Raw genomic sequence first — 16702 nt, 5'->3', positions numbered from 1 at the left:
TTAAAAGGAGACAAGGTGATGGGGCATTGCTGAAACTTGAGTGGACCCTCGCTCCTCCCTCCCTCCCCGAGTCGCTGCAACTCCTCAACCATTGCCAAAGGCTGCCCAGATGGCACCTTCAAACAGAAAAGGTACAGGCTTCATCGCAGAGTCCTGTAATAGTTCTGGAAGGCTCACAGGGGCAGCTCAAGGGTGATAAACTGGCTCCATCAGCTGGTCCATGAGGGGGTTCAGCCCCTGTAGGCATAATACGAGTGGGCCACCTAAAACACACAAATGGATGCTTAGACAATGCATGCTTTGAGCTGCCCCAGAATTTGGCACCCAAGCAATAACTGGTTGTGTCCACTGGTCACTGCTTACCTCACTCACTTGACCTTGACTGCTGATATCCAGGTTTACTTCCTAAAAATAAGGACAAAGAACAGCCCTGCAACATAACCACCATGAAACACCACCCCTGAAAAGCTGAATGATGACCAACCTTCCCAAGGGAGAAGGGGCAAAACAAAATGGAAAGGCACATACCGATGTAGTGTCCAAAAGTGCTGCATTGCCGAGGCAGGTTCCACCTGAAAGTGCTCGACTGTGACCTCTGTCTGGAAGGGTGTCTCTCATGTTGGAGTAGCAATTTGAATGCTGCAGACCACCTGTAAAACACAAAAAATCAAAGGCTACTTATAGTTTCATCACTAATACAACAACTCCAGTAACATCCAGTTCTGTGCTGGAATCAATACTCATCCAGCTCATGGTCCCCCCGGTGCCAATACCCTGCTGCTTCAAGCACTTCACATCTTCAAAATGAAAGTCCCAACAGTGAGGTAAACGTAGAGCCCAAAGTCAGGCCATAGCTTGGACTTCAGGCACCGACCCACCTCGTTGCTGTGCTCCTCTGGCCTCCTCTGTTCATATCAGGTTTACATCCTATCCATCTGCAAAAGAATTATTTGTCAAAGTTACCCAGACAGACAGGGAAAGCTTAGCCTTTCCCAAGTTCTCATTCCTCAAAGCAAACTGCCTAGGATCCCACAACAGTGGGCCTTAGGACAAACTACTATAAAACTGCAAGACACCACTGCACCACTCCCACATCTCCACTGAACACCACACAGACTGGCCACAGTCACTCTGTCCGAGGCATGGCTCAGGTGGCTAAGCAAAGCAAAAGGTTCCCTCTAAAGTCTCCTTTCTTCTCCACCTACCCCCCCTCAGGACTACTCTACAGGGCAGAGCAATTCCAGGCGAGACACAAACTCAACACATTATACTACAAACAGTAGGACACAAGGATGATAAAAAAAGCTCTCGGCAAGAAGAACGATGGCAAGAAGAAGAGACGACGCCAAAAGAGACAACCGAGGGTGTGGCAATGGTGGATGAAGGAGGCTCTAAGGAGCAGAAGAAAAGACTGTAACAGTGACCTCTTCTAAGAACTGTCAGTCACAGTGATCAAGATGGCTGTGAGAGACAATGCCACATTTAGAATGCTCCCATCTCCTGACAATCTTACAAGCCCCAGGACATTACAGCTCACGGCTGGAAAGGATGGATGGCAGTACAGCCGGGAACAAGGCCTCAAAAGACATCTGACTCAATGCTTCCAAGATGTGATTCCAAGATGCGGCCAAGCCCACTGGTAAAAGAACAAGTGACATTGGCATCCTACCAAGAAGTATGAAAGTTCAAGAACCTAGAGATGATGGCCAATGCTTATGATAAGCCCCTTAAGGATAAAAGGCACAGAGATCTGATCCGAGGGATGCCAGAAACACAAAACACACACGGGACGAGACAACACACACTGGAACTGCTCTGCGCTGCACACCCTACAGTTGCAATCAAAAGTAGGGCTACTCCCTTTAGCTTACCTAACAAGCCCCTTGGAGAGCATCCCTTTCCCCTACACTAATTTTTACATCTCTCCCAGGAATTTCCAACCCACTACCCTGCTATCATCCCATCTCTAGGTCCTGGCCCCCAACTTAGCTTTTAGGTGACCAACAATGTGAATCCACACTGGATACAAAAGGAGTCCACCTCAGCCCTCTCCAAAGGCACTGTGATCACCAGGTTGGCATCTTAGTCAGCTATGACAAAGAAAACCAAAATCAATGCACCCGTGGAGTGGCATACAAGCCAAATCCCAACAAGTCAGCTACTAACTGGGACCCTGCTCCCACTCCCACTCATACTTACAGTCCTTAGCTTACCTATCAGAAGCCTCCATCTCCAATGTCATCTTGGACCCAGGGTAGCTTCCTCTTGCAGCAAAATGAATCTGCTGAAAAAACTGAAGTATCGTACCTGACACAATCTGGAATTTCAGGAAGTTGCCATGAACCATGCACTTAATGCTATCTTCTTCACAGAGTCTTCAAAGCCTCTATTACTTCAGATACCAAAAGTACCTGCTGAAAAAAAGCTGAGAAAACCCAAAAGACCCCCTTCACAGAAAGAAGAAGACACCCTTACCCCAACTAACCCCACAGAGGAAATGGGCCTCTTTTACCCAGGACTGGGGTTAATATACCCCTGGCCAGGCCCGCCTCTCGTTCCCACAATGCCCGGGAAAAGGGAGGAGGCAATTTTACCATCAGGGATAAAAGCACTGGGAGGAGTTGTAGCTGTTTGGCTGCTCTGACTTAAATTCCAGGGGAGTAAGGGGCTCTGTAGGTGCCTTCTTTTTTTACTACAGCCACACCTGCCAAAAGAGTAGATAACAGGTAAGAGAAGAAGCTTCTTGTCTCAGCAGCATAGGCAGGTGAGTTGGGTAATTCCTTGTTAACATGTGTAATTGTTCATTAGTCATTCCTGGGTAGTATGCTGTAGGCAACTAAGTAGGCAAGAGAAGAATAGTAGTAGTAGTATAAATGGTGTAGCTCCTGCTGGGGCTTCTAGTTAGGGCCATAAGTGTCATGAATAAGAACAAGAAAAGTAATGGACTCTTGGGCAGCATTAGGTTATATATGTACTGGGCTCGCTCCCTTGTGAGAGATTTGATGCCAGGGCATGGGTAGAAGTGTGGATTTAAACCCTTAAAATGCTGAAAAAGGGGAGTTTGCTTCAACTGAACCCCTTAAAATGAGGGAATAGGAGATGTTTGCCTTTACTAATGCTATTGTAACTAATGGGTTCTCCCTTCTGAATCACCTGAAATACTGCAGCCTTTGGTACTTCTTTACCTCTCTATCCTGCCCTTCAATCCTGTTGCAAACGCGGGGAAAACCCAAAACTCTGGGTTTTTTCCCCCTCTTTCCTTTTCATTTTGCCTCCTCTTTTCCTGCAGGTTTTGGACTATCCAGGCTTGCATGTGGATTAGACACCTTGGAAGCTCAGCTCCAGGTGGGGTTGCAGCAGTGTTGGAAGCACCAGGGATTCCCCCGAGGTTTGGTGTGAGGAGCTGCAGCTTGGGAGGGGCTGGGATTTTGTGCAGTCTCTCACAGACTTAGAAAATAGTAAGAAAATCCTTCCTAGCAGCATTTCTCTATCTACAGAGTCCTGAGAGCAGGTTGGTACGGCCAGTGCTGGGACTCCGAAACAGTGACTAAATCCTGTTTTCAGGGCTTGAGGAAGAGAGCCAGTCCTGTGTGTTTGGGCTCACAAAGAGAAACTGAAGTGCTGCATTTTGCTGGACCTGAATTAAAGCACAAGGGCTGTGTTTTGATGCTCAAAGCGGGCTTTTCGGGCTAGGGCGAGTCTGTGTCTCTGAGCTCCGAGTCCTGCCTTAGGCACAGCCCGAAGCCGGGCTCCCCGGCCTCACGCAGAGCTCGGGAGCAGCGACTCAGCGCCGCGTCCGGGGCTGGCGGCAGAGCCCGGGGCCGCGTCGTGGGGCCCAAGGCGGGCTCCGGGAGGGGCTCAGGGCTGAGCGGAGCCCGGCCCGGCGCGTCGGGCCCGGCTCGGGATCCCGGGGCTGCCCGGGCGCTGGCACAGCCCCGGCTCCCCGCGGAGAGCCGGCCGGAGCAGGAGCGGCAGCGCCGGGCTCGGCCCCAGCGCCCGTCCCGGAGCGGCTCCTCCCGGTCCCGATGCCAGCCCCAATCCCGCCGGGGAAGAGGCGGCGCCGCCCGGGACCCGCAGCGGCCGCCGGCAGGACCCGGAGCCCCGGTCCCGGGAGCGGCCCCGGTGCGCGGGGCGGGCCCGGCCCGGGAGAGAGGGGCGGGGCCCCGAGCGATGGAGCCGCCCCCGTGCCGGGCAGGGCGGGCCCCGGGGCCGGGCGGGGCCGGGGCTCTGGGGCGGTCCCGGGCCCGGCTCAGGTGCGTGGGGCCGAGGTGTTTGAAGCCCCGGAATTCGCCCCCTGCCGCCATTTGCTCCCTTAGAGCCTGGGGAGGTTGCGGCCGGGCCGGCCTCCCCGGGCGTGGCCCAGGTGAGGCCCCCGCTCCCCCTCTTTCTCCTGCCCTTATACTCCTCCTTCCCTCCCTTCTTGCATGCTCACACCCAGTCCTCCCCGGTGGCCACAGCTCCTGGGGGTCCCTTATGGCTTCACACCCCTCCCTGGGTGTCCCCTCTGTGTCCCCCACGGCTGGTCTGGGCTGACCCCCCTGTCCCGCAGGATCCAGCCCGGGATGCTGCGCGGTGCTGAGCACTGAGGGGCACCATGGGGTGCGCGGCGTGGCCCCCCGCGTGGCGCCGGAGCCCCCTCGGTCGGTGCTGAGCGCTCCTTGATGGAATTGCAGTGAATGGAACAGAAGCCCAGCACCCTGGACCCGCTGTTGGAGCCAGAGGACACCCGGTGAGCTCCCACCCCAGCACGGGGACATGCGGCGGACACGTGTGGCACCACGCCTGGCGTGTCCCAGCACATCCCTGTGTGGCCCATACCTGGCTGTGCCCTCTGTGTCCGAATGCCGTGTGTGTCCCCAAGTGTCTCCATGTCCCAGTGCCCACTGTGTCTCTTGCGTCGTCGTGCCCAGTGTGTCTTCATGCATCCCTGCGTGGTCACGTATGTGTCCGTGCCCTGGGTACCCCCTGTGTCCCCATGTGTCCCTGTGTGGTTGTGTATATGTCCATGCCTCGTGTGTCCCTGTGTCCTGGGTGCCCTTTTTGTTCCTGTGCCCATGTCCCCGTCCACCCCATGTGTCCCCACTCATGTTCCGAACCTGGGTGTCCCCATGTCCTGTACATCCCCGTACCCCAGGTGTCCCCCAGCCCCGCTGTACCCCACATGTCCGCAAGTGTCCCTATGTCACGTTCTGGGTATCCCCACACGTGCCCATGTCCTGCGTGTCCCCCTGCCCCCCACATGTCACCGGCTAGGTCCATCCCCTGGTGTCCCTGTGTCCCCACGCCCACATGCCCCCACTCGTGCCCCGCCATGGTGTCCCCCCACTCGTGCCTCTCCCAGCCGCCCCCTCCCCTCACCCTCCACCCCCCCCCGGGACTATTTCGGGCCCCCGGTGGGGGGTGGCGGCCCGGGGTCCCCTTGGGCTGGAGCGGCCCCGGGGGATGCGGGGTCCCCGGGGCTCCCCCCCCGCAGGTGCCGATCCCCGCGGCCCCGGGCCCCCCCCGCGGGGACGGGCGCGCGCGGACCCCCGCCGCCCGCCATTGGCTGAGCCCCGATGACGTCACTTCTCCGCTCAGCCAAAAGGACATTTTGTCTTTGACTGGGAAGGAGCCCCTCCCCCACCCTTTTCCTTCCCCTCCCCCACCCTTTTCCTTCCCCTCCCCCACCCGCCTTCCCTTCCCTTCCCTTCCCTTCCCTTCCCTTCCCTTCCCTTCCCTTCCCTTCCCTTCCCTTCCCTTCCCTTCCCTTCCCTTCCCTTCCCTTCCCTTCCCTTCCCCCGCTCGGTCCCAGCCCCCCCAGGGCGGTGTCGTGTCCCGGAGGGGGGGGGTCCCGACAGGGGTGTTCTGGGTGGGGGGGGTCCCCAGGGCCCTCTCCTACCCCCCCCATCCCGCACTCCCGGGCTGGACCCCACCTGTGACATCGCTGCACTGGGACCCCCGGGTGGGGGCTGCCCATTTCCCAGCAGAGAAGGGGGTTCGAGGGGGGTTTTGGGGGAGCTGTTGGAAGTTTGGGGGGGTGCAGCGGGAATCCGTGGGCACCCTCTCAGCCTGTCACCCCCCTCCCGTAGGTGGCTGGATGGGAAGCGCAAAAGAAAGAGCAGCCAATGTTTGGTGAAGAGCAGCATGTCAGGTACGGGGACCCACGGCACCCCCCGAACCCCCCCGGGCACCCCATGGCCCTGCTGGGCACCCCCGGGTCCCCCGAGTACCTCATGTGCTCGCCGGGTTCTGCAGGCACTCCGTGTGAGCATTGTAGGGGCCTCGAGTCCTTACCAGGGACCCCTGGATACCCTTCGTGTTCCTTGTGGACATCTTGGGGTCCCCAAGTCTCTTCAGGCAAGTCAGGGTGCCACGGACACCCCATGTCCCTGGCAGGCACCCTGGGGGCCCCAAGTCCTTGCCAGGGTCCCCTGGCCACCCCATGTATGACCTGGGTCCCCCAAAGTCAATGGACATCCCTTGTCCCCCATGGTCACCCCAAGATTCCTGTGTCCATGCAGGTACCCCAGGGTCCCACGGACGCCTCATGTCTCGACCGGGTCCCCTGGAGTCCCACGGACACCCCTTATCCCCTGTGAGCACCCCAGGAACGCCAGGGTCCCGTGGACACCCCATGTCCCTGGCAGACACCCCAAGGTCCCCATGTCCCCCAGGCACTCCAGAGTCCCATGGATACCCCACTCCCATGTCCCCCCCTGCACCCCACATCCCTGCAGGGTCTGCTGGGGTCCCAGTCCCCCACATCCCCCTCGGCGCCTCGTGGGTCGGGGTGCCGCCATTGGGGCGGCAGCGCCCTGGGGTGGGCGATAAGGGGGGCCCTGCGGGCACTGCCCCCCGCCCTGCCCCATTCCCGGCGGGGAGCAGCCGGTGCCGGCGGGACCCGATGGGGGGCCAGGGGGGAACCCAAGCGTCCGGCTCCCGCCCATCCCCTGCACCCGCCCCGCTCCCGGAGGGAGGGAGCACCCAGGGACCCCCGCATCCGGCACCTGCAGAGCGCCAGAGTGGGCTCGAGGGGTGCCCACGCCTGGGTTTGTGGGATCCCGGGTGGGTGCGGCGGTCCTGGGGTGCTGGGGACACTCCCCTGAGTTACAGGTGCTCCATGCAGGGGGGACCCAGGCATCCGGTCCCTTTCCCATCCCTCTCACCCTTCGGGGATCCCCAATTCCAGCCCCCCCAAAACACAAGGGTGGGCTCCCGGGAGGGACATGAGGGGCCCAGGGTGCTGGGGACCGCCCCATGCATCATGGGCAATCTGTGCCTCAGTTTCCCTGAGCAGTCGGTGGTGGGGAGGCTGGGGGGACTCTGGTGGGGGGCTGGTTCCTGGCCTGCCAGGCGGGGGGACCACGGACAATGACAGGGACAGTGGGTCTCTGTGTGCCAGGGGGACAGGGACCCCCCCCGCTGCCGGTTCCCGGCCAGATAATGGGATAATGGGGGCTTTATTGGCGTGGGGGGCTCAGGCACCCCCCCCACACCCCCAGTGTTAACCCTTCCCGTGCCAGGGCAGGGGTAGTGGTGGGGCAGACAGTGGGTGCAGACAGAGGGGAAACTGAGGCACAGGGAGGGGAGGGCTTACTGGGGGTCCCTGGCATGGGGTGTGTGGGGTGTCCCTGATGTGAGGCATGCAAGGGGGTCCCTGACTCAGGATTCCTGGAGGATCCCTGATGTGGGGTGTGTGGGAAGGTCCCTGCTACAGGGTGTTCCAGGGGTCCTTGACTTGGGGTGCCCTGAGGGTCCCTGTCATGGGAATCCCTGTCATGGAGCACCCCATGAGTCCCCGCTGCGGGGGTCCCTGCTCTGGGGTGCCCTGGGGGTCCCTGACCTGGGGGTCCCCGCAGGGTACATCCCTAGTTACCTGGACAGAGATGAACAGTGCGTGGTGTGCGGGGACAAGGCCGCCAGCTACCACTACCGCTGCATCGCCTGTGAGGGCTGCAAGGTGACTTGGGGCAGGGGGCTAGGGGGGCTCAGCAGTGCTCACTGGGTCACTCCCCCATGCCCTCCCCAGGGATTTTTCCGTCGGACCATCCAGAAGAACCTGCACCCCACCTACTCCTGTGTCATCGACAAGATCACCCGCAACCAGTGCCAGCTCTGCTGCTTCAAGAAGTGCATCTCCGTGGGCATGGCCATGGACTGTGAGTTGGGGGGCGTGGGGGGGCTCGGCTGGGGGGCAGGTTGGGGTCCCGACACCCTGGGGCACATTGGGGTACCCGGAGTAGCTGCAGGACTGGGCTGGTATGTGATGCAGCAGTGGGGTAGAATGCATGAATGGGGGGTCCTAGCTGACTGGGGGGCATCCCAGATGATAGTGGAGGGCTTTTGGGAGGTGGGTTGGGGTCCTGGTGCTATGGGGCAATTTGGGATGCCCAGAGCAGCCACAGGAGGAGGCTGGGGAGGGTCACCATGGGGTGCTATGCTGCAGCTGTGGGATGCATGGATGGGGGGTCCTGGCTGATGTGGGGGGATCCTGGCTGATGCTGGGGGTCCGGCAGTGGTGCTGGATGACTCGAAGCAGGTAGCCAAGCGGAAGCTGATCGAGGAGAACCGGGAGTGGCAGCAGAAGGAGGAGATGATCAAGTCCCTGCAGCATCGCCCCAGCGCCGAGGAGTGGGAGCTGATCCGCCTTGTGACAGAAGCCCACCGCAGCACCAATGCCCAGGGCAGCCACTGGAAGCAGAAGCGGAAATTCCTGGTGAGGGGATGCAGTGGAGGGACTCTGTCACCATCTCGGTCCCCCACCCTGGCCCCCAGCCCTAGCCAGGATCTGCTGAGCACTCACACACTCAGCACACACATGGTGGCAGTGCCAGGGTTTGGGATGTCACCGGTGTCCTTGGGCAGTCGAGGGGGGTTGGGACATTGCCCAGTGTCCTTGAGCTGGTCACCCCTAAAGGGTTCAGGGGTGAGCAGTGACCAAAGGGGACAGCTGTGCCCGCGGGTGGCCCTGGCCCTGCCATTGGCCCTGTCACTGGCCCTGTCACGCAGCTTCCTCTTCTGGCTGCTGCACTGGCCCTGCCACGAGTGTTCCCCGGTGACATGGAGGCCCCAGAGGGGGGGCAGGGTCACATCACACCCCCCGGGGTGTCTCAGGGAGGGGGGACAGGGTCACACTGCACCCCCTGCCACTGTCCACCGTGGGGGTCCCAGAGTGGGACACGGTCACACTGCACCCCCAAACCCCACTGTCCATTACGGGGGACACAGTCACACCACACCCCCCCAATGACCCATCTGCTGTGGGGGTCCCAGGGGTGACACGGCCACACCACGTTCCCCAATGCCACCGTGGCAAGTCCCTCTCTGCCTTCAACCTGGATGACACCGAGGTGGCCCTGCTCCAGGCTGTGCTGCTCATGTCCTCAGGTGTGCGTGCACACCAGTAGTGGGGGAATGGGGTGGGTACCCCATGCCAGAGGAATCAGGGTTGGGTGTTGGGTGGGCACCCCAATGCCCAGAGTTCTCACTGTCCTGGGGAGGTGTTGGGTGGGCGCCCTGATGCCAGAGATCCCCAGCAGCTTCAGGGGGAATTGGGAGGGCACCCCATGCCCAGAGGCTGTGCACGGGGATTGTTGTGTTGGCACCCCCTTGCCCACAACCCCCAGCACGTGGAAGTGCACTGGGTGTGCACCCTAATGCCCAGAGTCCTGACTGTCTTGGGGGTGTGTTGGGTGGGCACCCTGATGCCAGAGCCTCACAACATCTTCAGGGTGTGTTGGGTGGGAAACCGTGCCCCCCCTGGATTTTGGGGGGGTTTGGAGTGGGCACCCCAATTCCCAGAGCTTCAGGCAGCTGTGCCAGGCTGGGAGGGGTCCCAGGAGCATGAGGTGGGCACCCCAATCCCTGGTACCCAGGAGCACAGGTCCCCTTGGTGCCCTGGGGCCCCCTGCCAGGCTGACGTGGGTCTGTGGGGTGGGCACCCCAACACCCAGGGGGTGCATGGGACACTCAGCCCTGTGGGAGGGAGAATCCCTGCAGGTATGGGATTGGGAGAGGGACTCTTCCATGGGCAATGAGTGCCAGGACAAGGAGAGGTTTAAACTGAAAAGGGGAGATTGTGATGGGGTATTGGGAAGAAATTCCTCCCTGTGAGGGTGCTGAGGCCCTGGCACAGGCTGCCCAGAGAAGCTGTGGCTGCTCCATCCCTGGAAGTGTCCAAGGCCAGGTTGGACAGGGCTTGGAGCACCCTGGAATAGTGGAAGGTGTCCCCGCCATGGCAGGGGGGTGGAACTGAGTGAGCTTTAAGGTCCCTTCCCACCCAAACCATTCCATGATTCCACAATCCCCTGATGATTCCCTGATTCCCGCAGACCTGACGGGGCTGATCTGTGTCGAGAAGATTGAGAAGTGCCAGGAGATGTATCTGCTGGCCTTTGAGCACTATATCAACTACCGCAAACACAACATTCCCCGCTTCTGGCCCAAGCTGCTGATGAAGGTGATGGATCTGCGGGGGGGTAGGAAAGCAGAGACCCCCCCAGTTTCTTTCTCTCTCCCCCACACTCTCCCTTTCTCTCCCAGCCTCCCTCCTACCCTCTCCCCAGTGCCTCCCACCCTCTCTCCCAGCTCCCCTGTGCATCCCCGATCCCCCCAGCCCTCCTTTCTCCCTGCTCCCCAACCCGACTCCCCTCTCTTCCCCTTCTCCCCCTCATCTGTCCATCATCCTTTCCCCCCCTCGTTCTCCCCTGTTATCCATAGGAAGGAAAGCCCGGTGCCCCAGTGTGTCAGGTGCAGAGGATGAGCTGTCCAGGTGCCGGGGGCGGGCGGGGCTCTCCCGGCGCGGGGCCGCCCCCGGGCACCGAGTGCCGCCGGTGCCGTGGGTCGCGTGGCTTCTCCGGTCCCCTCGCACCGTGGAACGGCGCCAGCCCGGAGCGAGTCCCGGTAATGGGCGCTGGGGAACACGTGTGGCTTGAATGGAAAAAAACCCAACCCCGACCTCCCAGGCTTTTTGCCTCGGGGCTTTGTTGCTATTGCCTGAGCCACGCCTTTAAATACCGCCGAGGGCGCCTGCTGGAAGCGGTGTTCCGTGGTTTTTGTACTCTCTATTTGTGGTGTTCATTTTTATCTGGATGCACAGTTGGGCTTTTTGGGCAGAAGGTGCCCCTCAAACCACAAGGCTCGTTTCAACCTTGTATTCTATTGTTTGGACGATCCAGGGTGGGTGAGGACTTTGTCTTGTTACCGTACTAGGGAATGGAATGCAGGAGGTTCTTACAATTTTGGTATTGAAGTTGGAGTGTTGAAGGATATCGGTCTGATGGTAGTCTTAACCTATGAGCTACAGGCATTTGTAAAAAAACTTCAGCCTTTCCTTCCAGCAGCCCTATACATCTAAAAGCACGTGCATTTCTTAACAAGTCTCTGTGTCATAGTGACTTTAAAAATTAAAACACGTGTGTTCTGCCTTACCTAGGACTGGGGCTTTTTTCTACAAGTTCAGTTTGAGCAGATGTTCTTGTCTGTGCTTTTAACGTGAATGGCCTTGATTTTGCAGCAGTCAGTGAGATGGCACCTGAATGCAAGGGTTTGGGTTTGTGAAGCTTTGCAGAATGATGGCCTATATTTATATTTCTTTCAGAAACTCTCCGTATGCTGCACACAAACCTAATTTAGAGAGTTTTACTGAGACAGCAGATTCAAGCCCTCATTGTTAGGGGACGTCTGTAATGCCATTGTCTGCTTGACATTAATTCTTCCAGCTGTGCATCTATGTATTGTAATTGCCCTGACTTTTTTGGTCACAGTTTGTTTTCTGCAGTGCCCTCGTGCCTGCGCAGCACTCGCGATGCTGCCGTTGAACCTGGGCTGTGTGACAGATGGGGCTGTCCTGTATCAGAAAGTTACGGGAATGTATGTAGACGTCAGATGGAATGCTGGTCTCTCTGCTCACCCTTGGCTCTGTAATTTCGTCATCCAGCCATGGAGGACCTGTGCAGCCATAACTGGCCAAGGTAGTGGGGGAGCACAAGCTGCAGCTCTGCAGGAGATAAGGGACCTCTTGCCCACAGCAGAAACAGCAAGTAAGTGCAATTCTCAGAACTCTTTACTGCGCCCTTAACTGCAGTATTTCCCTGCTCTATAATCTGGCCAAAGTTAGGTAGGTTTTAATAGGGATAGACACATTTCTACCACAAAGGTCACCTCTCTGCCAGATTTCAAAATTTCCCTTCTGAAGCTAGAGATCCTCATGTAAAAGGTTGCCTGAATTTATGTAACATGTGCCAAGCAGTCTATTTTTCCTTTAATAATATTCCTGGAAATAGTGGAACTGTTTTGGCTAAAGCAGATGCTGAACTGTTCAGAATGAAATTCTCAGAGCTAAAATCTGGCCAAGTAGAGTAACGTGCCATTTTGTTAACACTGGGGAAGGCTGAGCTCCATGGCAGCAGGGAGGGGAGGTGGCACTGCTGGTCGGCAAACCAAGGAAAGCAACAAGCACTGCTTTTAGGAAACTGCCAGCTTGAAGCCAGTGAGGAACATCCTTGGGCTCCTGCACTCTGTGTTTTTATGTTCACCTTAAATAACGAACAGAGAAACCCAGAGGCACCAGCGCTACTTCCAGTTACCTTGAACTGCTTAAACACGTAGTTTAAATCACCCAGGCTCCGTTCTCCCCACCTGTATTGCTTCTGGGCTTAAGGCTGGATGTATCTATGGAATCTATAGTTATGTATTGGAGTTTGGCCTGAAGTAATTTGTGTTGCCGACTTGGTACTCTTTCCCCGCCCTGGAAGTCCATCTGCAGAACCCCTCTGTGCCAGACAAGAGAGTCCCCCATAGATGTTTCACTATACAGTTATATCTTTTGGTCAAAGCCTTACAGGGCTATGATGTGAATGAGGACAAAGCTCTGTTTTTCTTCTTTGCTCTCTGCCCTGTCTTCTTTCTCTGTATTTTAGGACCCAAGTAACAGGGCCATAAAGCTCCTGTTCTGCTTCCTGGTTGTGTCACCGAAACTGCAGGAAAAACAAAAAAGCCTCCAGCAACATTTTTAATGTTAGAGAGTCAAGGCACTACTTTATTCTCTGGCCAGGATGTAGCACAGAAATCATCTCATCCACACATAGCCCGGGTGTGCCGAGAGAATCATTCCATGACACATGACCTTTACTAGAATTTTCAGATCTTTTTTACAGTCAAAACTCATAGAAACGAATTGGATCAGTGTTCATTGGTCTCAAGTTGTGTAGTTCCTAGTATCTGGTCTCCTATTAGATCTGTGTTTCTTCGCTTCTGATGTTAATTAGATCTTCAGGGGTAGATGTTCTTAGATGGCCGCTGACATCTGTTCTGGTGATGTTCCCTCAATGGCTTTATCTTATTGGGGCTACTCCTAGTCTTTTGAAATGCTAAACCCATCAGGCCTCACCTAGAGAAACAATGCCCTGGAAAGAAGCTTCAGTTCCCTTTCCCTGAGGCAAAGATGAGCAAACCTGGCCAAAGTCATATATAAAAAATTTTTAAACTGGTATGTTTTCCAACAGTTGTATATAATGCTTTATTACATAAATGGGCTGGGAAAAGCTCTGGTACCCCTTACCAAGTTGGCTTTGTCTCAGACAATGCTGTTATTTTGGGGCTAGACATGAAGCTCCTGTCTCTGGAATTGAAAATGAATATAGGAATGACTGAACAAACAAACCTGGTACACTCTTAAAAAATTGTGTGCCCATTGACCTCAGCACCCCAAGCTGGATTCCCATGCTCTTTCCAAATTCTTGCCGTTCAAGTCCTTTCCATGCGCTCACTTGCTACTCAAACTTTTTTTTTGTTTTGTTTTAAATGATACTGGTACCAGAGCACGGGCACAGCACTTCTATGAGCTGCACAGCACTTCTATGAGCACTTCTATGAGCTGTGAATATCTCTTTTTATGGATACAGTGTGTGCATGCTGTGGCTTTGGGCACAGGGTATGTCAGTGCTAGTGCAAGGCTAATAACAGCCTCTAAAGATAATTTGAGAAGTTGCTTACCTTTCCCCAGGGAACAGGACATGTCTTTGTATTTCCACCTTCAGATACACAACCCACTTGTGGGCTTGACTGCATAGCAAATAGAGTGTGAGAGTCATCCTTGTTTATATGGATTTTTTTTTCCCCCTCTCTCCTTTATGTTTTGCTTTGCCCTCTCGTTTGCTTTCTGCCTGTTTTCTCTGAGGCTAGTGATTTCTTGGCAAGTTATTGTTCATAATCAAAGAAAGGTAGTGGGCAAGCAGCAACTGCTGTCTTAGGTAGCCCAAGCTGATCCTGCCGCTGCTTCGGCAGGAGAAAGCAGCTGTTTGAGAAGAGCACAGCTGTCCTGGGCTTTGTGCACACACGGGCTGCTCAGAGCAGCCCCTTGACCCCATGCTGGCTCTGTGACCTCTGCCACTCTGACTGGTAACAGTGATGGCAGTTTGTGTTGAGGCTTTGTTCTCTGCTCCACAGAGAGAAACATTAAAGTGCAGAGTAACTAAGTGGCTTTTCAAAGGCTACAGAATGAATCAGTGAATGAATAACAACCCCCAGCGGCTCCAGGCCCCCTTCTCTCTGCAGACCAATGCCTTTCTCCCTGTGTGAAGATGTGCACGTAGGATAGGTTGCATACAGAATTATGTATTTCAAAAGAAATTTGAATATTAATATTTATATTGTAGTGATGCCACTGTCCTCTAGGCTCTGTAAATAGCAGCACCACAACAATGTGAATTATTCCTTTTATGCAAAACCCTGGCCAGTGAAATAGCTTGCCAATACAAAATAAAATTGCTGCACAAAAGTTTGACAGCTACATTCATTATATATGTCAATCAAAGGATCCTAAAAGCTTTATTGTCCCTGTACAGAGTCTGAACAATCTGCTAGCCCAATATGCCGCAAAGCTATTTTCTCTCTACTCCTTTCATTTAAAAAATAGCCACCAATAACTTTTGACAAACAGTCTGAGAAAACTGCATGAGCAGCAAGGAAATCTTAGATTTTCTTGGCTATCTGTGGGCTGGAGCCTTCCACTCACTGGGCTCTTTCAGATGTCACAGTAGATGAGATCTGGTCAGAAACACGGAGCCCTAAAATTACTCTACAAAACCCAGGCTGGCTGGGGTCGTGGGGAGGGCATGGGGAGGTAGGGAGGAGAACTTAATGCTGAATATAAATGAATTAAATAATTTTTGGTTAAGGCTTTTTGTTGCTTTCCCAGGTATGGGACATTCAAGCTCCTCTGTCCCAGGTCTCCCCCAGGTTAGGCTGGACCTGTCTTGATGAGCTCTTGCTCTCATCAGACCACCCTACAGCTTGGGAGTGTGAGGCCATGTGTATTTCAGCTGGATTCCCTTTTTCCATCGCGCTCGGTCCTGCGAAGCCCAGCTGTCACTTATGGCTCGAGGTGTTGTAAGCGGGGCAGGGGTCGGGCGGGAGCGGGGCTGTGTCCCGGGAGGCGGGTCTGGCGGCCGGTGCTCCCGCACGGGCGGTGGGGCCCAGGCCGGGCCCTGCCGGGAGCGAGGGCCCGGCAGTCGCAGCGCTGCGAGCCCAGCGCGGCCCCGCGAGGGAGCAGCCGGCGCGCCCCGCTCCTGCCCGGCCCTCACGCAGGCCGCCGGAGCCTCCCCGGGAGGGACGGACCCCGCACCTTCGCTTGGCCCTGGGGAGGCCACATCTGGAGTGCTGTGTGCAGTTCTGGGCTCCTCAGGACAGGCGAGACATGGAGCCTCTGGAGAGGGTCCAGCTTAGAGTAACAAAGATGATTAAGGTGAATCTCATGTATGAGGAAAGGCTGAGGGTGCTGTCCCTGGTCAGCCTCAAGAAGAGACGCCAGAGAGGGGAACCTCATCAAAGTCTATCAGTATCTGAAAGGGAGAGTGCCAAGAGGATGGAGCCAGGCTCTGGTTGGGTTTTGCCCAACAATAGTACAAAAGGCAGCGGGCAGAAACTGATGTACATGAGCAAGAACTTTACTGTGTGGATGACCAAGCACTGGAACAGATTGCCTAGAGAAGTTGTGGAGTCTCCCTCTTTGGAGGTTTTCAGAAGGTATCTGGACACAATCCTCAACAACCTGCTTTGGGGGACCCTTGCATGTCTGGGAGCTAGGTGACCTCCAGTGGTCCCTTTCCAATCTTTAACCATTCTGTGAAAGTGTGACATTGTAATCTTGTGCCATGACAGACCAGACTAAATCTGATTTAGGAGGGTGTCATAACTTTGATGTCTTTGTTCTGGGCTGTAGCTTAAATTGTTTCACAATTCAAAATATCTTGGAGGTTGGTTGTTTCCTGTAAGCCCTCAGCTTGCTTCTTAGCATGTGCTGGTGCATGGCTTTGCTCTCAGACCCTGGTCATGGGCAGTGCAGCAGCAGTACCTCAGGAGGTTACTTCCTGCATGCATATCTGCCTCTGCCTTTCTGACAGCTGCTTTTGGGAGGAGATGCTGCTCCTGGCCGGTGCTAAAGGGCTGACCTAAAAGTGTAAAGAATAGCCTTGCTCTTGTGTTTGGGAGCGAAGCATGGGGGTGCTCTGTGAGGATGCGTGCAGAGGAGATACTGCAGCAGGACTGCTGATCGTGACAACTAGTGCTTCTACTGAAAAAGCCTGGTGAAGAAACTGGTAAAATGGAAACTTTTAAAGAATTGAGGTGTTAATTCATGTGCTGAGAAAGCTGTGCTGCCCACTTACCATCCCAAAAACTGTGTAACATTTCCCTGAGGTGCACTGCTTGCTGCTGCATCATT

The 16702-nt window shown here is 55.8% G+C and overlaps 1 protein-coding gene and 2 long non-coding RNA genes across 3 annotated transcripts; 2 read left to right on the top strand and 1 right to left on the bottom strand.

The window, feature by feature from the left end:
- Positions 1-28: 28 nt before the first annotated feature.
- Positions 29-646, bottom strand: LOC138107089 (uncharacterized). The gene is made up of 3 exons (XR_011149218.1): positions 529-646; positions 364-405; positions 29-263 (listed from the first exon to the last, which is right to left on the bottom strand). It is a non-coding gene; the product is annotated as an uncharacterized lncRNA (long non-coding RNA).
- Positions 647-4185: 3539 nt separating this feature from the next.
- Positions 4186-6481, top strand: LOC138107485 (uncharacterized). The gene is made up of 2 exons (XR_011149545.1): positions 4186-4729; positions 6069-6481. It is a non-coding gene; the product is annotated as an uncharacterized lncRNA (long non-coding RNA).
- A 187-nt stretch (positions 6482-6668) lies between these two features.
- On the top strand, positions 6669-15414 carry LOC138108847 (thyroid hormone receptor alpha-like). The gene is made up of 6 exons (XM_069012034.1): positions 6669-6759; positions 7839-7939; positions 8009-8138; positions 8496-8695; positions 10311-10438; positions 11745-15414. The coding sequence occupies exons 1-5, from the start codon at positions 6669-6671 to the stop codon at positions 10314-10316; spliced, it is 528 nt and encodes a 175-aa protein (XP_068868135.1). The 3' UTR covers positions 10317-10438; positions 11745-15414.
- The last annotated feature ends 1288 nt before the right edge of the window (positions 15415-16702 follow it).

Source organism: Aphelocoma coerulescens, chromosome 3 (assembly GCF_041296385.1).
Source record: "Aphelocoma coerulescens isolate FSJ_1873_10779 chromosome 3, UR_Acoe_1.0, whole genome shotgun sequence".
Classification (NCBI taxonomy): domain Eukaryota; kingdom Metazoa; phylum Chordata; class Aves; order Passeriformes; family Corvidae; genus Aphelocoma; species Aphelocoma coerulescens.
This window is presented reverse-complemented; position numbering and strand designations above follow the sequence as displayed.

Coding starts and splice junctions, on each gene's coding strand:
- LOC138108847 (XM_069012034.1), top strand. CDS start 6,669: ATGGATACCCCACTCCCATGTCCCCCCCTGCACCCCACATCCCTGCAG. Junction 7,940..8,008: donor TCGCCTGTGAGGGCTGCAAG/GTGACTTGGGGC, acceptor TGCCCTCCCCAG/GGATTTTTCCGTCGGACCAT. Junction 8,139..8,495: donor CGTGGGCATGGCCATGGACT/GTGAGTTGGGGG, acceptor GGGGTCCGGCAG/TGGTGCTGGATGACTCGAAG.